Consider the following 22,646-nt stretch of genomic DNA (forward strand, 5'->3'; position numbering starts at 1 on the left):
AAGGAGGACATTCGGCCCATCGAGTCTGCGCCGGCTCTTTCAAAGTGCAATCCAGATAGTTCTACTCCCCCGCTCTTTCCCCATGTCCCTGCCTTTTTCCTCCTTCAAGTATTTATCCAATTCCTATTTGAAGGCTACCATTGAATCTGTATCCTACACTCTATCAGGAGGTGCATACCAAATCCTAACCACTTGTTGCGTAAAAAAGTTTTTCCTCGTGTCACCTTTTGCCAATCACCTTAAATCTGTGCCCTCTAGTTATCGACCTTTCAACCATTGGAAACAGTTGTTCTTTATTTACTAAACCAAAGGGCTTGGCTTCAAGCTACAAATGTCCGCCGTACCTGACCCCGTCCTACATGATGTGAGCAGGCAGGTCATTGTCTCCGAGGCAGTGACAATGAGACAACATAGGGGAGTCAACATAGCAACGGGCCTTTGAGACAGGAGATGAGGATACGGTGACGGGAGGCTGCGGTGGACAGAGGCGGCTGAGATCATCAATCCCACTGCACTCAAACTTGAATCAAAACAATGGCCCAGAAGTTCCTCTGGGGGTCTTCCCACGGGCAATTGCCTCCTTACTGGAGATTTTTTACCAAAGTACCTGGTGGTCTAGGAGACGCCCTGGATTCCGATGGGGAGGCCTTCTCTTCCCACGCAGTGAAGTGCGCTCCCGTCCCACGCAGAAGATGCAGTCACGTGTGACTGCTCAGCCAATCAGGTAAGTATTTCACAGGTTCCCATTAATAGCACTGAGATGCGCATATCTACGAGTTCTCAGGGCTATTAATAGGAACAAAACCAAACACACAAAATAATAAAAAATAAAATACAGACCATACATATTTAAAATTAATTGAAACTAAAGTTATTATGTCTTATAAAAATAAGATATTTTCCCGATTTTTAAAAAGGTTTTTAAAATTATTGTTAAAAATAAACTTACCATAGTGGGGAGGGTTTTTAACAATAAACTATGTGTTTATAATTTCATTTTATCATGTTTTTGTATTATTAAAACACTTGCGCCTGTAAAAGTAGGCTTTGCGCCTGTTTTTTCAGGTGCAAGATTTTTGAGGACATTTGTTGGGCAAGATATGCGTAAATCCCGAAATCTTGCCCAAGAAATGTCCTCGCTCCCGATATGTCATCCTCGCTCCCAAGATATCTACGATCTGCCAACTTGACAGATCGGAAAAGCTGGTTTTCAGCGCATGCACAATGCGCGCTAAAAAAACGGCTTTTCCGATGCCTTCCCGGGTCCGTAGAGACTTCATACGAGCCTGGGACATCGGAATTTCTACCCCATTGTTTCAGCGGTCAACCAAGATGAGTGCCATTTTGACTGGTTGGTGTGATATTATCACTGTCACTAAGAGTGCGCCATGCATTGGACAGTTTTAGAAAAGGCATAAGTTTGTACCCATTTACAGAAAGACTTCAGGCTTCTGTGGGATACATTGGGCCATTGCCCCCCCGGGGAGGGCCTTTTACTGACGGCAGCCGGTGGGGAGCAGTGAGTGCAGCAGTGGTGGGGGTGCTGGTGCAGCCCAGGCCCAACCCTCAGTAATGGAGTGACTGATGGATGATACCCGTTAACCCATTATTAACTACCGCCTAACTAATTAATGCAAAACTGATTTGTGTTTATTAGTTCACATTTTAATTATCTCAAATGTATTATTATTAATACTAACAGATAATTAGTAAATTAGTTAACAGATTTATTCACTAACTTAACACTCTCTTCTCGTTAGGCAATTGGTGAGCAATTTAATTTAGCTCATTACTGTACTAATTAGACAGCAGTTAATTTAAAAGTGGCTGAGCGGCCTGCGGGGAATCTCTAGGCCACTACATGACTATGCGACCACGCAGCTTAATGGGAACATTGGAGTGCAGTCCTCAACAGCTCACAACAACTTGTTAAGTAGCTCTCCAGCCCGAATCATTGCCCACCCCTGATCTAAACCCTTCATGATTTAAAAACCTCTATCAAATCTCCTCTTAAACTCTGCTCTGAGAAGAACAGCCCCAGCTTCTCCAGTCTATCCACGTAACTGTAATCCTTCATCTTTGGAACCATTCTAGTCAATCTCTTCAGAAATGTGGTGCCCAGAATTGGACACAATACCACAACTGGGACTGAACTAGTGTTTTTTTACCGATTTTGCATAACTTCCTGGCTTTGTACTCTACATGTTTCTATTTAGAAAGCCCAGGATCCCATGTGCTTTATTAACTGTTTTGTTAACCTGTCCTGCCACCTTCAAAGATTTGTGCACAAGCACCCCCAGATCTCTCTGATCCTGCACCCTCTTTAAAATTGTACCATCTAGCATATAATGTCTCTCCTCATTCTTCCTACCAAAATGTATTACCTCACATTTTTCTGTGTTGAGTTTCATCTGCCATGTGTCTGCTGATTCCACCAGTTTGTCTATGTCCTCTTGAAGTCTATTACTATCGTCCTCACTGTTAACTACACTTCCAAGTTATCTTGCCCACTAGCACTCATCATCTAGGTTCAGATGTGAAGAACAGACACTTGGACAAGGTACCAGAGGATCACCAGTCTCATGGAAGTCTCTCTCAGTGTCACTACCTTCAGGAGAGGAAGACAGAAAAGAATAAAATCTGAAGGAGACAAAGTTACTTTTGGGTGCTTATAGGTAGTGTCTGTATAACAGACTCAAATAAACAAATATTATGTCTATTCACAAATATGAAGATGGAACTGCACCTCATAACAAATATACTTAGAAATAATTTGATTGCACTAAAAATGTGATTACGTTTATAATTCTACAGAGAATTCATGGATGGATATTCATTCCCATATTTATACAGGACTCACAGTGGGGTCCTTGTTCCTGTAATTGTATGGAAGTTGGTGGTGGGGTGTGGGGGGATGATGGCATTTGATATTTCCTGATTTTTGTTTACATTTTAATTTACATACTTGAATTCTGTGTCAATTCTACCTGGTTTAAGCGGCAGCTTGTTATCTAACCCCATTTCATGATCTTTATCCAACTGGCAAGTTGAGTATGACAATAAGGCAGTCACTAGTACCTGAGGTTGACTCTTACTGGATTTTGTAGGGAGCTGGACACCTCAATTGGCACGGTTACACAACTCTGGATACACCAACGCATGGCGGGGCAAAGGAAGACGACCATGGATTCAGGTATAATTCCCAACGGGAGACTATAATCGACAAATCAAATTGGTAAAGGTAGTCTGGAGGATGATTTAATGGAATGTATTCAGGACAGTTTCCTAGAATAATACGTCATGGAACCAATCAGGAAACAGGCTATTTTGGATATTGTATTGTGTAATGAGACAAGGTTAATTAGCAATCTCATAGTAAAGGATCCTCTGGGGCAGAGTGATCACAATACGATAGAATTTCACAATACATTTGAGATTGACTTGCCTAAATCCGAAACGAGGGTCTTAAACTTAAATTAAGCCAATTACATAGGTATGAAGGGCGAGTTGGCTAAGGTAGATTGGGAAAATGGATTAAAAGCTTTGGTAATAGATAAGCAGTGGCTAGCATTTAAAGAACTATTTCATAATTCTCAACAAAAATACATTCCATTGAGAAACAAAAACTTCACAGGAAAAGTGATCCATCTGTGGCTAACTAAAGAAATTAAGGATAGCATTAGATTGAAAGAAGAAGCTTATAATGTTGTGAAGAATAGTAGTAAGCCTGAGGATTGGGAGAGTTTCAGAAACCAGCAATGGATGACCAAAAAATTGATAAAAATTGAAAAATTAGACTATGAGAGAAAACTAGCAAGAAATATAAAAACAGATTGCAAGAGCTTCTACAAGTATGTAAAAATGAAGAGTGTAGCAAAAGTAAACAGTGGTCCCTTAGAGACTGAGGCAGGAGAAATTATTATGGGGAATAAGGAAATGGCAGAAATGTTAAACGTTAAACAAATATTTTGTATCTGTCACAGTAGAAGATGCAAAAAGCATACCTAAAATGGTGGGGAACCAATAATGAGGACAATTCACTAGATTGATTCCTGGATGAGAGGGCTGTTTTATTATGAGAGATTGTGTAGAATGGGCCTATACTTTCTGAAGTTTAGAAGAATGAGAAGTGATCTCATTGAAACATACAAGATTCTGGAGGGGATTGACAGGGTAGATGCTGAGAGGTTGTCTCCCCTGGCTGGAGTGTCTAGAACTAGGGGGCACAATCTCAGGATAAGGGGTAGGCCATTTAAGACAGAGGAATTTCTTCACTCAGAGGGTTGTAAATCTTTGGAATGCTCTGCCCCAGAGGGCTGCAGATGCTGAGTCTCTGAATATATTCAAGGCTGAGATAGATAAATTTTTGGAGTCTAGGGGAATCAAGGGATATGGAGATCGGCAGGAAAGTGGAATTGAGGTCAGTGATCAGCCATGATCATATTGAATGGCGGAGCAGAGAGGCCGTAGGGCCTGCTCCTGCTCCTATTTCTTCTGTTCTTATGTTCTTATTTCACTGTCAGCTATGTTTAAACACATATGATGAACCTGACCCTAGCAATTGGCTATCAAGGGCAGATAGCCTCATAATAGAAGATTGCTAATACAAATAGGGGCTACACCTGAATTAAAGGGAACTATCTTAATTTCAAAAAAGTATTTGGAAACATATTTTTCCTTTTTTTTAAACTTGAGAGACCTACTGAAAGGCCAATGCCCTAGTGCAGGACACCACCAAAGTTGTAAAGGAAAGAAGGCAACATAAATCCATTAGAAATGATTAACATTGCGAAGCACAAATTTTGAAAAATCGTAGATTGAAGGAGGAAGAAGGGACTGAGGGAGGAACGAGTTCCATATTTTTGAATCTTTACTGCAGTGAGTTTCATCCATTTTCTATAAAGTTGACGTTAGTAATTTTACAGATTTACTGACAATGTCATTCACTCGAGACAAGACAGTAAGAAGCTCTTCTGAAAGGGCCAACATGCAATCTATAGTAGGTACATGTTGGGAAATGAAGATTCTAATATTGTCCAAGTGAGGATACTGTGCTGAAAATGCTCCCCCCAACCCCCGCCGCCCTCCCCCCCCCCCACTCCCCATCAATCCATGTCAATGAAGACATGGTGGATGAGGATGGCACTCTTGAAAACGTAAAAACACATGTGAGCAATATATTCTCCCAGCACAGGAGCATTACAGCAGTTTGCATCCAACGGCATAGGCAGAATCTTTTTTTGGGAGGGGGTTGGGGGGGGCGATGTTTGGATATGAGCTGGTCAGACCAAACACAACAACTTCAAAAGCTCTATTTTTCAAATAAATGTTTTTACAATAAGCTTCAAGTAGAAAAATTATTACTTCCATTAATATAACAATTAAAATAAAGTAAATTAGAAGAAAAAACTCAAGCACAAAGTCCAAGAGCCAGTTTTGTGTCACTAGTCTTATAATAACTTTGGTACTGTTCACTGAAATATCCGATGAATATTTAAAAGCGCAAGCCCAACTTTCACGATTTGAATTATGGAACTGACTAGCTCTAGAAGAACATTCGTTGTTTCTGTGTTTTATCAAGTGATCTAAGGCACATTCTTTCGAAAGAAGGAAAGGTCCAATTTTTTAAAAACATAGACATTTTGAGATATGTTTGAACACGTTGTCTATGCCCACACTTGCTTCCCTTCCATTTGCAATGTATAATAAATGCTTACTGCCGCTTTATGCAAAAAGTAGTACCTCAGGCTTTCAAACACTTCGACAAAATGTAGCTTTTCAATTTGTGTATTGAATCCTAACAGTTGGCTTGGTGATGTGCTTCCAGGTTGATTTAAAGACACCGATGTTAGTTCATGGAATAATTACACAGGGTGTTCGCTACTATTTTAGGCACTTCTATGTGGATCACTTCTATATTTCTTACAGCCTGGACACCTATGCCTGGAAAAATTACAAAAGCAATACCACTTTAGACATAAAAGTAAGTAACTTTTTTCCATTACAAAAAAAAAGAATGAATTGGTGCGTGGTGTCATGCTCACGAGTGTCTCAGATTGGGTCAGAATTTCATCTTTCCCAAGTAATTATAGTGCAATACCATGTGGACATCATCTAACACCATTTTTAATCTTAATAAACAGGTCTGCTTAATCACTAACAAGAACTTGTTATGTATGTAAACATTGTAACTGTGTAAGACTTGCCACCAGAGGGCGCAACTGTTGGAGGTTCAAGGGTCACCTGCACACCTCGTGCAAGGGAGTATAAAAGGTTGTCTGCCATGCTGTATTAAAGAGACTAAGGTCACATCAGTTTTAGGTCACAGTACTCAGTCTTGTGGAGTTCTTCCATACTTAACAATTGGCGACGAGTAACAGATTACAAACTTTCACGCGGTCATGACTGCCCATGGTATTTTAGAAAGATTTGTAGAGGGTGATGATTGGGAAGCCTTCGTTGAGCGTCTTGACCAGTACTACATGGCCAATGATCTGGATGGAGACGATAAAGCGATCAAGCACAGGGCGATTCTCCTCACCGTGTGTGGGTCCACAATATACGGCCTCATCAAGAATCTGCTAGCACCGGAGAAACCAGTGGAGAAGATATATGCAGAGTTGCCATGAAGTACTGGTCGAGACGCTAAACGAAGGCTTCCCAATCATCACCCTCTACAAATCTCTCTAAAATACCAACGGCAGTCATGACCGCGTGAAAGTTCGTAATCTGTTACTCGTCGCCAATTGTTAAGTTATGGAAGAACTCCACAAGACTGAGTACTGTGAGCTAAAACTGATGTGACCTCAGTCTCTTTAATACAACTCCAGAGTGCCTAAGCAGCATGGCGGACAACCTTTTATATTCCCTTACACGAGGTGTGCAGGTCCCTTGGACCTCCAACAGTTGCACCCTCTGGTGGCAAGTCTTACACAGTTACAATGTTTACATACATAACAAGTTCTTGTTAGTGATTAAACAGACCTGTTTATTAAGATTAAAAATGGTGCTGGTTCGGAACCACCTCAAGCCAAAGGAGAGCGTCTTAATGACCAGGTATCGCTTCTACATGCACCACCGCTCAGAGGGTCAGGACGTGGCAAGTTATGTCACCGACCTGAGACACCTTGCAAGAACATGCGAATTTGCTGGATTTTTGGGGGAAATGCTGCAGGACTTTTTTGTGCTTGGCATCGGCCACAAGGTCATTCTTCACAAGCTGCTGTCCGCTGAATCCCGAGACATGAGCAAGGCCATCACGATAGCCCAGGCATTCATATCCACAAACGATAATACCAGACAGATATCTTCCCAGCATCGAAGCTCATTGGCAAGTGCTGTGCATAAAATAACGTCACTGTCAGGGTCAACACGTCTGCAGCTGCAAGACCTAGGATGACTCAGAGTCCACCATCGGGCGTGAATGCAAATCCATTAGCACCATGTTGGCACTGCTGGAGTAATCATCGAGCCCATCAATATCGATTCAAGCACTACGTGTGCAAAGGCTGTGAAACAATGGGTCATCTCCAGCGAATGTGCAAGGGTGCTGCGACTCACCATGTGGCAGAGTCGGCAGAGGATGGTCGATCCAGCGCAGATCACGCAGAACAAACAAGAAAAGCAACTCAACCTGAGGAAGAAGTGTATGGGGTACACACCTTCACCACTAAGAGCTCTCCTATCATGCTGAAAGTCAAATTGAACAGTATTTCAGTATCAATGGAGGTGGACACAGGGGCAAGTCAGTCAAGAATGAGCCAGAAGGCTTTTGAGAAACTGTGGGGCAACAAGGCACAAAGGCCCAAACTGAGGCCGATTCAGACAAAGCTGCGCACCTACACCAAAGAGCTCATACCAGTCATTGGCAATGCGGCAATTAAGGTAGCATACAAAGGAGCTGTGCATGATTTATCACTGTGGAATGTACCAGGCGATGGCCCAGCACTATTCGGCAGAAGCTGGCTGGGAAAGATTCGATGGAACTGGGAGGACATCAAAGCATTATCTTCAGTAGATGATGCCTCGTGCGCCCAAGTGCTGAGCAAGTTTCCGTCGCTATTTGAACCAGGCATTGGCAACTTCACAGGCGCCAAGGTGCAGATCCATCTAGTCTCCGATGCAAGGCCCGTTCATCACAAGGCTCGAGCGGTTCCATTTATGATAAGGGAGAAAGTCGAGATCGAACTGGACAGACTTCAACGAGAGGGAATCATATCGCCAGTCAAGTTCAATAAGTGGGCCAGTCCGATTGTTCCGGTGTTGAAAAGCGATGGCATGGTCAGAATCTGCGGAGACTACAAGGCAACGATCAACCAAGTCTCGTTACAAGACCAGTAACTGCTACCCAAGGCGGATGACCTGTTCGCAACGTTAGCAGGGGGAAAGTCGTTCACCAAGTTGGACCTAACCTCCGCCTACATGAAACAGGAGCTGGCTGAAACTTTGAAAAAATTGACATGCATCAACACGCACAAAGGACTGTTTATATACCACAGGTGCCCTTTTTGGATTCGCTCGGCTGCTGTCATCTTACAGAGGAGCATGGAGAGTCTGCTTAAAATCGGTTATATGCACCATGGTGATCACTGGTCGCAACACCACCAAACACTTGCACAACGTGGAAGGGTCGAATAGACAGAATGGGACTCAGGCTGAAACGCTCCAAGTGTGTTTTTTTGGTGCCAGAGGTCAAATTTTTGGGGAGAAAGATTGCAACAGATGGCATCAGACCCACGGCCTCAAAGACGGAGGCCATCAAGAATGAACCCAGACCAAAGAATGTGACGGAGCTGCATTCGTTCCTGGGACTCCTCAACTATTTTGTTAACTTTCTACCCAGGTTAAGCACTTTGCTGGAACGGTTGCACATGTTGCTACGTAAGGGTGACGACTGGGTTTGGGGTAAATCTCAAGAGACAGTCTTTGAGAAGGCCAGAAACCTATTTTGTTCTAATAAGTTACTTGTACTTATGACCCGTGTAAATGATTAGTGCTAGCTTATGATGCATCTTCGTACGGGGTCGGTTGTGTGTTACAGCAAACCAATGTATCGGGCAAACTTCAACCGGTTGCATACGCATCTAGATGTCTGTCTAAGGCTGAAAGAGCCTACAGTATGGTTGAGAAAGAGGCGTTAGCATGTGTATATGGGGTTAAGAAAATGCACCAATGCCTATTTGGACCAGTTTGAGCTTGAAATCGACCACAAACCGCTCATTTCACTGTTTTTGGAAAGCAAAGAATAAAGACCAATGCTTCGTCCCGTATCCAAAGATGGGCACTAACATTATCTGCCTATAACTATGTTATCCGCCACAGATCAGGCACGGAGAACTGTGCTGATGTCCTCAGTCGGCTACCATTGCCCACTACCGGGGTGGAATTCGCGCAACCCGCAGACTTGCTTTTGGTCATGGATGCTTTTGAGGGCGAGTGGTCACTCGTCACTGCTCACCAGATCATGACCTGGACCAGCCAGGATGCTGCGCTATCACTTGTAAAAAGTTGCGTCCTCAATGGGAGCTGGTCAGCTGTTCGCAAGGAAATGCAAGATAAAATTAAGCCGTTTCACCGACGCAAAGATGAAATAACCATCCTGTCGGATTGGCTCTTATGGGGTAATCGCGTGGTTTTGCCAAAAAAAGGCAGGGAAACATTTATACGCGACCTACACAATACTCACCCAGGCATAGTCATGATGAAGGCTATAGCCAGGTCGCATGTTTGGAGGCCCAGCATTGACTCGGACTTAAAGTCATGCGTACACCAGTGCAACACGTGCTCACAATTGAGCAATGCACCAAGGGAGGCTCCATTGAGTCTATGGTCATGGCCCTTGTAGTGGATGCTTACTCTAAATGGATTGAATGTGTAATCATGTCATCCAGTACATCCACTGCCACCATTGAAAGCCTCCGGGCTATGTTCGCCACCCATGGCTTGCCCGACGTCCCTGTCAGTGACAATGGACCGTGTTTCACCAGCTCGGAATTCAACGAGTTTATGACCCGCAATGGCATCAAGCATGTCAGGTCTGTCCCATTTAAACCCGCATCCAACGGTCAAATGGAACGGGCAGTCCAAACTATCAAGCAGAGCTTAAAACGCATGACGGAAGGCTCCTTGCAGACCCGCTTATCTCGGGTTCTGCTCAGCTACCGGACGTGACCCCACTCACTCACTGGGGTTCCCCCTGCAAAATTGTTAATGAAGAGAGCACTCAAAACCAGGCTCTCCCTAGTCCACCCGGATCTAAATGATCATGTGGAAACCCGGCGTCACCGGCAAAACATGTACCATGACCGCGCGGCTGTATCGCGTGATATTGATGTTAATGACCCTGTGTTTGTCTTGAATTACGGTCATGGTCCTAAATGGGTCGCTGGCACTGTCTTAGCCAAGGAGGAGAATAGAGTGTTTATAGTCAAACTACTGAATGGACAAACGTGCAGAAAGCATTTGGATCAGACCAAACTGCGGTTCACCGACAATCAGGAACAACCTGAAGAGAACATCACCATCATCGATCCACCAACACACACCCAACCAGCAATCGACCTCGCTGTCACTCAAGAGGATGAACCCACCATTCCCAACAGTCCTGTTAGACCAGCCGCGCCGCAGTGCAGCAATAGTCCGACCAACTCACCCATGCCAGAGTTTGAACTCAGACGATCAACCAGGGAGTGTAGGGCCCCGGATCGTCTCAACTTGTAAATAATTTGTATCAAAGACTTTTGGGGGGGGGGGGGGAGTGATGTTATGTATGTAAACTTGTAACTGTATAAGACTTGCCACCAGAGGGCGCAACTGTTGGAGGCCCAAGGGTCACCTGCACACCTCGTGCAAGGGAGTTTAAAAGGTTGTCTGCCATGCTGCTTAGGCACTCTGGAGTTAAAGCGACGAAGGTCACATCAGTTTTAGCTCACAGTACTCAGTCTTGTAGAGTTCTTCCATACTTAACAGAACTCTATATGCATCTTTACTTGCAAGGCTTCACATTTCCATGTTTTAATTCCAGATATTTGTGGGAAACACTGATGGAACAGGACAGGTGAGGAACAATTTCAATCCACCAATCATAGCCCGGTACGTCAGAGTATACCCGAAGCCAAGCGTAGGACACTTGGCGCTACGAATGGAGCTGCTGGGTTGTGATCTGCAGAGTAAGTTTAGATACATAATCCCAATGATTTTACAAGCTTATCCCAGAATGGTCAGAATTGAAAGTAAAAGGAGAAATTAAATGTCTGGCATGTTGCTACGTACTTCTAACTGTGAAGACCAAGGAAGGAGGGGGGATAAAACTGGTGATCACATTGGTGCACTGCACTCACAGGCCTCCTTTCACCACATTATAAACAGCATTTAGTAGAGACTTGGCCTTTTGGCTAAGATCATGCGTAACTGACCTGACCAGCCACCATGACCTCCGGGTGGTTTCTCCCTGGTCAGGAAGGTATATGCTTGCTTTTTTGGAAACAGGAGGTGGGTGGGGTGGCTTGACCCATCCACCTCCATGGCACGAACCTGGTATTGCAGTACTTCCAGGAACGGTGCAGTGGCTCTAGGCCTTTTGGCTAAGAGCATTGGCGCAGAGTGATCCTTGGCATGTGCAAGGTGACCTCTGGCGTTTGTGATTTGACAAAGAATTGGAACGATTGGCTACGAATTTATAAAAAAAAATTTAGTAGAGACTTGGGGTAGTTTCCCTATCTGACTGGCCCTCTTGGGTAAGGCACGGTACATGGCACAGGGGAGCCTGTAACGAAGGAAAATACAGATACATTTAAAGAACATGGGTAAACTCCAAACAACTTAGTAATTGTGTAGTTCTATTTAGAAACTTCTGCCTAGCTGTGTAAGATAGGTCCAGCGGTAACTTTCATCCCGTCAGATAGAGATGATACAAGGTGATAATTTCATCCTGGTAAACAAACAATGTTGACTCTGCATAGATACTAACCTTAACTTTTTATTCAAATGGATAGAGAATAGTGTTCGCCATGTAGTACAGTGGTCTAGCTTTTTGTACAGCAACAGGCTACACCTAAGTATTAATATGTGTTTTATGTTCATTTTTCATACAGTTTTCTGAGGCACTAATCCGGAGAGAAAAGACATTGAGGGGAAATTTCTCTCCACACCCTGTTACCAATTCCTTGTGTACCCCACTATGTGTTTCTTGTTGTTCTCATTCCTCCTTATGCTGATTCTCTGCCTGACCTGTCACTCCCCACCTTCTATCCCTGATGCCGTCTTCAACCTGACTTCCCCTGTCCCTGCACTTGTCTCTGCTGACTGTCTCTCACTGGACATTCCTCAATAACCTGCCTCCTCTCCGATGCAGTCTGCCCATGCCTCACTTCATCCTTCGTGCCAGCTGATAATGCTTTTCTTCTTAGAGCTAGCCACTCTTATTGAAATAAATTTAAGGGATGGGCTTAATGATGTAACATGTTTGTTGTGTATGGAGAAAGAGTCAAACTGAACACTGTGAGCTCAAAGTAAAGTGTGACCTTAGTCTTTTATTGCAGGTCTCCAGAGTGCTGCTCCAACCTGTGAAGCCTCCTTAAATACCTGTGCTCCCAAGGGATTATGGGATCCCTTGGGACTCCAGGGGATGAGCTCTCTGGTGGCTGTACAGAGTATATACAAGTTTACATATATAACAACACTCCCTCCCCCCACAAAGTCAATAGTGTAACTATTTACAACGTGAGTCGATCTGGGGCCCTTCTTGCCCTGGTTGATTGTCTCGGTGTGACAGCTAGTATTGTTGAATCATTTGTTGGGCACTCGCTGGGCTGCTGTGCAGTTGGTCTTGCTGGGCTGCCTGGTATGTTGGGTCCTGATGGGCTGCTGTGGATGATGGGTTCTGCTTCATGATCAATCATGGTGCCGGTTGCCATTGATGTGTATGTTGCGGGATCAAAAAAGGTAGGGTCCAAGGTGGGTTGCTCAGGATAGTCCATGAATCTGAGTTTGATTTGGTCCAAGTGTTTCCGGTGAATGAGTCCATTTGAAAGTTTGACCCGAAACACCCTGCTCCCCTCTTTGGCCACAATAGTGCTGGGAAGCCACTTGGGACCTTGTCCATAATTTAACACAAATGCGGGATCATTGATTTCAATCTCGCGTGACACATTTGCGCTATCATGGTATGCACTTTGTTGAAGTTGCCTGCTCTCTACCTGTTCATGTAGATCAGGGTGAACTAACGAGAGCCTTGTCTTAAGTGCTCTTTTCATGAGCAGTTCAGCAGGTGGGATCCCAGTGAGTGAGTGGGGTCTCGTGCAGTAGCTAAGCAGCACTCGGGATAGGCGAGTCTGCAGTGTGCCTTCAGTTACCCTCTTCAAGCCTTGCTTGATGGTTTGCACTGCTCTCTCTGCCTGATCATTGGACGCTGGTTTAACCGGGCAGATGTGACATGTTTTGATCCCGTTGCGGGTCATGAATTCTTTGAACTCAGCACTGGTAAAACATGGCCCGTTGTCGCTCACCAGGCCATCAGGTAGGCCGCGTGTGGCAAACATGGCCCGCAGGCTTTCAGTAGTGGCAGTGGCAGCGGACGTGCTAGCCGACATTATCTCACATTCAATCCACTTGGAGCACTCATCTACAACCACAAGGAACATTTTACCCAAGAACGGGCCTGCATAGTCGACGTGTACCCTGGACCACGGTTTGGAGGGCCAAAACCATAAACTTAGCGGCGCCTCCCTGAGTGCATTGCTTAACTGCGAGCATGTTTTACATCTGTGAACGCAGAACTCTAAGTCCGCATCGATACCGGGCCACCACACGTGGGATCTGGCTATCGCTTTCATCATTACGATGCCTGGGTGAGTACTGTGGAGGTCATTGATGAAGGTATCTCTGCCCTTCTTGGGGACCACTACTCGATTGCCCCACAGAAGGCAGTCTGCCTGTATAGACATTTCACCTTTGCGCCGCTGGAACGGCTTTATTTCTTCCTGCATTTCCACTGGGACACTGGAACAGCTCCTGTGAAGCACACAGCTTTTGACTAGAGATAATAAGGAGTCCTGGCTTGTCCAGGTTTTGATCTGCAGGGCAGTGATGGGTGATTGCTCGTACCAAATGCTTACATGGATCATACAACACAAGCAATTTGTTTGAGCATAACAATTTTCTTGCTTTTACAAAGGTATTTCCTTGGCTTTAGCCCCAAACCCATTCGCCCCCTTTTCGTAGTAAGACATGCAGTGGTTCTAGCAGTGTGCTGAGACCCAGTAAGAAGTTACCAAAGTAGTTCAAGAGTCCCAGAAACGACCACAGCTCCGTCACATTCTGTGGCGTTGGTGGCGTTCTCGATTGCCTCCGTCTTCGCGTTGGTGGGCCTGATGCCGTCCGCCACAATCCTCCTTCCCAAGAACTCCACTTCAGGCGCTAGGAAAACGCACTTCGAGCATTTTAACCTGAGCCCCACGCGGTTGAGTCGACTAAGAACCTCCTCCAGGTTCTGCAGGTGCTCGACTATGTTCTGACCTGTGACCAAGATGTCACCCTGGAAGACCACGGTGTGCGGGACCGACTTCAGTAAACTTTCCATGTTTCTCTGGAATATCGCCATGGCTGATCGAATTCCAAACGGGCATCTGTTATAAACAAAGAGACCTTTGTGCGTGTTGATGCAGGTGAGGGCCTTCGATGATTCCTCCAGTTCCTGCGTCATGGAGGCTGAAGTCAGATCCAGCTTCGTGAACGTCTTTCCTCCCGCCAGCAAAGAGGTCATCGGCTTTTGGTAGTGGGTATTGGTCCGGCAGGGAGTAATGATTGATAATTTATAACCACCACAGATTCTGATGGTGCCTTCGCCCTTGACGATAGGACTGGCCCACTCGTTGAACCCGATCGGGGAAATTATGCCCTCTCTTTGTAGCCAGTCTAGCTCGATCTCTACCTTTTCTCTCATCATGTATGGTATGGCTCTCGCCTTGTGATGGATGGGTTGCGCCCCCGGAATTAGGTGGATCTGCACTTTTGCTCCTTGGAATTTCCTGATGCCTGGTTCGAACAGCGAAGGAAATTTGTTTAAGACCTGGGCACACAAAGTGTCATGAGCGGGCAATAGCGCTCGGACGACGTCCCAGTTCCAGCGTATCTTTCCCAGCCAGCTCCTGCCGAGCAGCATGGGACAATCACCCGGTACCACCCAGAATGGTAGCTTGTGCACCGCTCCATCGTAGGAGACCTTTATGGTAGCACGGCCGATTACAGGAATCAGTTCTTTCGTGTAAGTTCTTAGTTTCATGCGAACTGGAGTTAAGACTGGTCTTGAGGCCTTGTTGCACCACAACCTTTCAAAAGTCTTTTTGCCCATGATGGACTGGCTCGCGCCCATGTCCAGCTCCATTGACACTGGGAGTCCATTTAGTTCAACATTCAGCATTATCGTAGTGAATGTGTGCACCCCATGTACCTCTGCCTCCTCGATCTGAGGCTCTGGTTCGACGTGATCCTCTGTGGCTCTGTCATCCTCTGCAACATGGTGGTTTGCAGGTTTAACAGGCTTTGCAGCTAGCCTGCACACTCATTGGAGGTGTCCCATTGTACCACAGCCCTTGCAAACATACTCTTTGAATCAGCATGAATGGAAATGATGATCACCCCCGCAGCGCCAACAAGGTGTTAATGGCCTTGCATTCATCACCCTCGAAGGTGGACTCTGAGACATCTGCGGACATGTAGCTGCAGGTATGTGTGACCTGCCCTGTATGTTACGATTCGAAAACAACATCACTTTGTTCACAGTACTTGTAGCAGCACTTGTGTGCTGAGAGATTTGCTTCGTATTGTCACTGGTGGCAATGAACGCCTGGGCTATCGCTATGGCCTTACTCAAGGTTGGGGTCTCTACAGTCAAAAGTTTGCGAAGTATGGTTTCGTGGCCAATGCCAAGTACAAAAAAGTCTCTGAGCATGTGCTCCAAATGTCCTTCAAATTCGCAATATCCTGCAAGGTATCTTAGCTCGGCGACATAACTCGCCACTTCCTGGCCTTCAGACCTTTTGTAGGTGTAGAACCAGTACCTCGCCATCAGAACGCTTTCTCATCAGGTTCACATGCTCTCAGACCAGTGTGATTTCTCCGTGATTTTCGCAGGAGTGAGCAGTTTCTTCATGAGGCCATACGTTGGTGCCCCACAGACGGTGAGGAGGATCGCCCTTCGTTTGGCAGCGCTCTCTTCCCCATCTAGCTCGTTGGCCATGAAGTATTGGTCGCATCGTTCCACAAAAGTTTCCCAATCATCTCCCTCCGAGAATATTTCCAGGATACTTCTACATCTTTGGGTTCGTTATCTGAATCTCGTCGCCAGTTGTTGTGTATGGAGAAAGAGTCAGACTGAACACTGTGAGCTCAAAGTAAAGTGTGACCGTAGTCTTTTATTGCAGGTCTCAAGAGTGCCGCTCCAACCTGTGAAGCCTCTTTAAATACCTGTGCTCCTAAGAGATTATGGAATCCCTTGGGACTCCAGGGGATGAGCCCTCTGGTGGCTGTACAGAGTAAATGCAAGTATACATATATAACAATGTTGGTGCAGTAACATGGGCACAGGTAAATTCCCCCCAGATTTTGAATTGATCATCTCAATTGCATCATCAATTGAGGAAGCAAAAAATATTAAATCAACCCACATCACTTGTAAACTTAGAGAACAGCTTTGGCAGCAACCTCTGTTGATGTTATTTGCTTGAACTCCCCCTCGGGAAATTATTAATGCAGCAGCAGAGTGAAGATACAGCCAGTGCTGAAGTCATATCAGGATAGAAACATAGAAACATAGAAAATACGTGCAGGAGTAGGCCATTCGGCCCTTCGAGCCTGCACCATCATTCAATAAGATCATGGCTGATCATTCACCTCAGTACCCGTTTCCTGCTTTCTCTCCATACCCCTTGATCCCTTTAGCCGTAAGGGCCATATCTAACTCCCCCTTGAATATATCCAATGAACTGGCATCAACAACTTTCTGCAGTAGGGAATTCGACAGGTTAACAACTCTCTGAGTGAAGAAGTTTCTCCTCATCTCAGTCCTAAATGGCTTACCCTTTATCCTTAGACTATGTCTCCTGGTTCTAGACTTCCCCAACATCGGGTACATTCTTCCTGCATCTAACCTGTCCAGTCCCGTCAGAATTGTATATGTTTCTATGAGGTCCCCTCTCATCCTTCTAAGCTCCAGTGAATACAGGCCCAGTCGATCGAGTCTCTCTTCATATGTCAGTCCTGTCATCCCGGGAATCAGTCTGGTGAACCTTCGCTGCACTCCCTCAATAGCAAGAACGTCCTTCCTCAGATTAGGAGACCAAAACTGAACACAATATTCCAGGTGAGGCCTCACCAAGGCCCTGCACAACTGCAGTAAGACCTCCCTGCTCCTATACTCAAATCCCCTAGCTATGAAGGCCAACAAACTACTTGCCTTCTTCACCGCCTGCTGAACCTGCATGCCAACTTTCAATGACTGATGTATCATGACACCCAGGTCTCGTTGCACCTCCCCTTTTACTAATCTGCCGTCATTCAGATAATATTCTGCCTTTGTGTTTTTGCCACCAAGGTGGATAACCTCACATTTATCCACATTTTACTGCACGCGTTTGCCCACTCACCTAACCTGTCCAAGTCACCCTGCAGCCTTTTAGCGTCCTCCTCACAGTTCACACTGGCATCCAGCTTAGTATCATCTGCAAACTTGGAGATATTACACTCAATGCCTTCATCTAAATCATTAATGTATATTTTAAATAGCTGGGGTCCCAGCACTGAGCCCTGTGGTACCCCACTAGTCACTGCCTGCCATTCTGAAAAGGACCCATTTATCCTGACTCTCTGCTTCATGTCTGCCAACCAGTTCTCTATCCACGACAGTATATTACCCCCAATACCATGTGCTTTAATTTTGCACACCAATCTCTTGTGTGGGATCTTGTCAAAAGCCTTTTTAAAGTCCAAATACACCACATCCACTGGATGGGGGTCAGTAAATGATATGAAGCTCGACTGGTGACAGAACCATAATCCATTATTTGTTAACATAACAATGGGTGGTCGTTAGTCAAAAGATTTGCACTCTGTTCACAATACCTCACACACTGACTTCTTTTCTCTCTCTGCTGTGCCACTTGGAGAAACAATGGCAAGCATAAACACTTCATATGGAGCGAGAGGAGATCTGAGGGACATCATCCTACATATTGTGTGGCAGCGCTTTACAAAGCCCCATCTTGACAGCAGATTGTTCAAAGCTCTCATCAGTCATAAACAGTGACCAGTAGGAGACCAGCAAATGGGGGTAAAATTAAGAGATGTACTTAAATAGGGCTAATCTGAATCCTTGTCCTATGTATTCCTACTTAAACAACAACAGCTTGTATTTATACAGCGCCCTTAACATAGCAGAATGTCCCAAGGCGTTCAACACGAGCGGTATCAATAAAAACATTTTTGACAGCAAACCACAGAAGGAGGTATCAGACAGATAGGTAGGTTTTAAGGAGCAAATTCTCTTGTCTGACACAGGCCAGGCCCCGAGGGTGCTGGTTTAGAGAGGTTCAAGCTGTACCTGTATTTGGAGGCAGAGAAGACATTTTATTTTGCACCTGGATTTTTAATATAGGGAGCAAACTGTTCTTTTGCTTTAAAAGTTTGAATGCGTTTCCCCAGCTCTCTTACACCACAAGATTGCGCCTCAGTGTCTTTGTGTTTCTCAGGTTGTTCCTTGCCACTTGGGATGGAGAACGGAATCATCGGAGATCAGCAACTCAGTGCCTCCTCATTCTGGGTTAGCCTGAGTGCCTGGCATCCATCACTGGCTCGCCTCAACAAAGAAGGGTTCACTAATGCATGGGTACCAAAGGTAACAACGAAAAAAAATACACAAAAGAATATCGGATACTCAGGATTGAGTCACAAGCTGGAATCTTACGAAATGATTCCAGTGGTTTATATCTGGCAGTCTGGAATTAAATTTTTGAATTCTTCTGCATTATTTTAATTGTTAGTGTATACTGCTGCTGTATATAGCAAAAAGACAATTTTGTGTAAATAAAGTACTGCAAACTGTTTTCAACTCACAGAGGAACAACCCACATGAATGGTTCCAGATTAACTTCCAACACAGGAAAAAGATTACAGGGATTATAACCCAGGGTGCCAACAACCTGAGGCAGTCTATGTTTGTGAAGGAGTATATCATCTTGTACAGTGATAATCATAACAGCTGGACAGTAATTAAAGACAGTCTAAACCTGAAGCAAAAGGTAGGTTCTGAAATAGTTCGTAATAAGAGACTTCAAACCGAACTATTAAAGACTTATGGCATGTGGGTATAATTGTCAATCAAGGTTTTTGTTTATCATTAAAAATTGGACACGTGGTTTGAGGTATTCCTTCTGTATTTTGTGTAAGTATGACGCTTTCCCCATATCCTCAACCCCCTCCCAAACCCAAGAGAACCATATCCCTCTTCTTTCTCATTTCTCCCCCTCTGCCACCAAACAGAGCAGACATGGGGCTGAGCCCAACAGCCATCAATGCATGGAAGCAAACCACATTCTTAAAATGGCCACCACCAGCAGCATCCATTACGTCATCATCATAGGCAGTCCCTCGGAATCAAGGAAGACTTGCTTCCGCTCTAAAAGTGAGTTCTCAGATGGCTGTACAGTCCAATGCAGGAATTACAGTCTCCGTCATAGGACAGTGGTTGGGGGAAGGGTGAGTGGGGAGTCTGGTTATCTACTACAATGGCAATGGCAACAATCATTCGAGTTTGTTTTGCTGGTTCAGGGACATCTTAATCACTCAGTCACCTGAATTAGCAGCAAATGTAAATAGAGTTTCCATTATTAATTGAATACCATTACTGCTGTATGTTTCATTGAGGTAAGGGACAGTGGTACTTGGAATTGAGACATTTTGAGGTCAGAGTGGCACAGATCAAAAGCACAATACATGGCACATTCTATCCAAACCAACTTCTCTAATCTCAACAACTACATTCTTCAACTACATGGCGTTGAATCACTGCCAATGAAGATCTTTGCTACCATCTGAAGATCCACTTGGGTCTCTTTATGCCAAGCACCACTCCAGATAAAAAGGCATATATTCATTAAACCAAGGCCCTGTCTGCTCTCTCAAGTGGACGTAAAAGATCCCATGGCACAATTTTGAAGAAGAGCAGGGGAGTTATCCTCGGTGTCTTGGCCAATATTTATCCCTCAACTAACATCACTAAAACTGATTATCTGGTCATTATGACATTGTTGTTTATGGGATCTTGCTGTGCGCAAATTGGCTGCCGTGTTTCCTACATTACAACAGTGACTACACTTCAAAAAGTACTTCATTGGCTGTAAAGCGCTATGGGACGTCCCGTAATCGTGAAAAGCGCTATATAAATGCAAGTCTTTCTTTCTTTCTTATACGATTCCAATCTAAAACTGATTACTTCTCAAGAATGATTAATACTTAAAAATTTATTTGCTGTTAGTTTTGAAATAGTTACCATCCCTAAGGCACTATGCTGTGTCATTACTTAAAACTCTTGTTTGACTAATGTCAATTAATTTTAAATCTGGCCCAACCTCTCCCTCTTGTTGGCAAGAGCTCTTTGTCAAAATGAGATCAGGTATTATAATCCTGTTACACGTGGGCACAAATCTACAACACAAGACTGCCAACAATTCAATACAAATTGATACTAACCTGGAAAACTCACTGAAAGAGGTATTAATAATAGCCTGGTGTGGGAAATGGAAATATTGCACTGGTGCAGTAAGATGTGCTTGTCTGGGTTAAGGCATTGTTTGGGTAGAGGGAGCTATATTCTAACTGACCTGAGAATGTTTGATAGAGTAGAGGGAACTTTAAGAGAGCATGGAACAAGGCAACATTATATAGCTTGTCGAGCCCTTTCCTTCTACAGACCACGTATCCTTCTACAGATCCATTCTATCATGGTCATTACACAATTCATTTAACTGCTGAGGAAAAGATCCTTCCTCCAAAGGTAAATCAGGCAAAAACATATCCAACATATCCAATCTCAAGCCCTCAGTGTTTATCATTGACCATTTACCTTCCTGAACAAGGTCTCAGCATTTGAAAACATTCACATTTCAAACAGCATTTGATGATGTCATCTGCATTTATCCCTACAATGATTAATCCCATTCCTAACCAGATATTCATTCCATCATTTTTTTAAATTGTGTTAGTCAACACCGTATTAATTGTTTTGGCTGGGAATCTGTTCTACACTAGTGAGTGGGGGTTTGAATCTCAAGTTTGTCTTGAAACTTAGCTATTATAAGTTTTGCACTCAGCTAATTAAGATATTTGCATTCACATTATCAATTCTGATCATTTGAAAAACCTAGGATGGTATTGCCTCTCACTCTTGTCTAACGAAAACATATCTGTGAGACTCTTCATAATTAAAGAGCCCCAAGTCTTGGATTCATGCTTGTTGGTCTTCCCTGAAGAATATCCAATTAATCAAGATCCTTTTGAAGGAATTATACCCAAACATGCACACAATTTTCAAATTGTGGCCTCTGCAATGTTCTCTCATTTATTTTGACCATCAAATGGTGTTCCAGTTCCCAGAATTAATGTCCCTCATCTTGTGAACAGAATTGGTGGTGGGGGGGAGGGAGGAATAAACATAAAACACAAACACCTCAGGATACTTCACAATCTGGCTGTAATGCTGTAATAAGCTACACCCGCTCCTCTACAAGGTTCATCTGTATTCGTCTAATGAAAATCCATCTTATGTTCTTTGACCAGATGCTGATCTATGTCTTGAACTGTTCATTCCACAGGTATTTAAAGGGAACGTGGACAGCAAAAGCCAGGTTCAGAACACCTTTGATCCTCCCATATTTGCTCAGTATTTGAGAATTGTTCCACAAACCTGGCAACGAAACATTGCCCTACGTGTCGAAGTATTGGGATGTGAGACAGAACAGAGACTTTAAAGACAAAAATAAATGTATTAAAAATGAGCAAAATTAAATACATATTAAGGATTATTGAAAGAAAGTGTAATAATAAATAGCTACACTTCCAAGTCTGCTTCTCTTCCAGCGTATCATGTCGATGTATTTATGTAAATGTGACATTGATGCCTAGAGTGTACTGAGATAATCAATATGACCACTTATTCATTTAAGCCTTTGCTATCAGTCACAAGGTTATTGTACAATCTATTTACTATTTGTCTCCGCCCAAAATATGAGAGCATCCAGAGCATTGATTGAACCACTAGTAACAATTGTATAAAAATCATTATTACTAGATGATCCCACAAGTATCCAGACTTTATAAAATCACTCCTTCATAAATCTGTGTTCTAAGGATTTCTGTAATACTTTTGAAGAAAATACTGATTATCTGCTCTTCACAGGTAAATTGGCATCATTTTTGAAACTTCAATCCATATCTATTCATCACACGCGTATATTTAGATTAATGTGTTCCATTGAGTTAATTCAGAAGCAAACAAAATCTAGTCCTGTTACATAGTTTACTGCCTATTAAGTACCACTCAATATTTGGAGCTCAGCATGAAGATAAAACGAACAGCCCTGTTTGTGTATTTTACG

The 22,646-nt window shown here is 44.0% G+C and overlaps 1 protein-coding gene and 1 non-coding gene across 2 annotated transcripts in view; both read left to right on the forward strand.

Annotated features, from left to right (window-relative positions):
* The window catches only part of f8 (coagulation factor VIII, procoagulant component), a 105,157-nt gene extending 82,772 nt beyond the window's left edge, over positions 1-22,385 (forward strand). Inside the window, exons 20-25 of the mRNA XM_070882990.1 lie at positions 3,108-3,193; positions 5,828-5,983; positions 11,024-11,168; positions 18,744-18,889; positions 19,110-19,292; positions 21,864-22,385. Coding sequence (XP_070739091.1) covers positions 3,108-3,193; positions 5,828-5,983; positions 11,024-11,168; positions 18,744-18,889; positions 19,110-19,292; positions 21,864-22,019 — 872 coding nt within the window. The 3' untranslated portion in view covers positions 22,020-22,385. The remainder of the gene's footprint in view (positions 1-3,107; positions 3,194-5,827; positions 5,984-11,023; positions 11,169-18,743; positions 18,890-19,109; positions 19,293-21,863) is intronic.
* On the forward strand, positions 11,374-11,569 carry LOC139266407 (U2 spliceosomal RNA). Its single transcript, XR_011593703.1, has one exon. It is a non-coding gene; the product is annotated as a U2 spliceosomal RNA (small nuclear RNA).
* Positions 22,386-22,646: the final 261 nt, after the last annotated feature.

The sequence above is a fragment of the Pristiophorus japonicus genome, chromosome 6 (assembly GCF_044704955.1).
Source record: "Pristiophorus japonicus isolate sPriJap1 chromosome 6, sPriJap1.hap1, whole genome shotgun sequence".
NCBI lineage: Eukaryota > Metazoa > Chordata > Chondrichthyes > Pristiophoridae > Pristiophorus > Pristiophorus japonicus.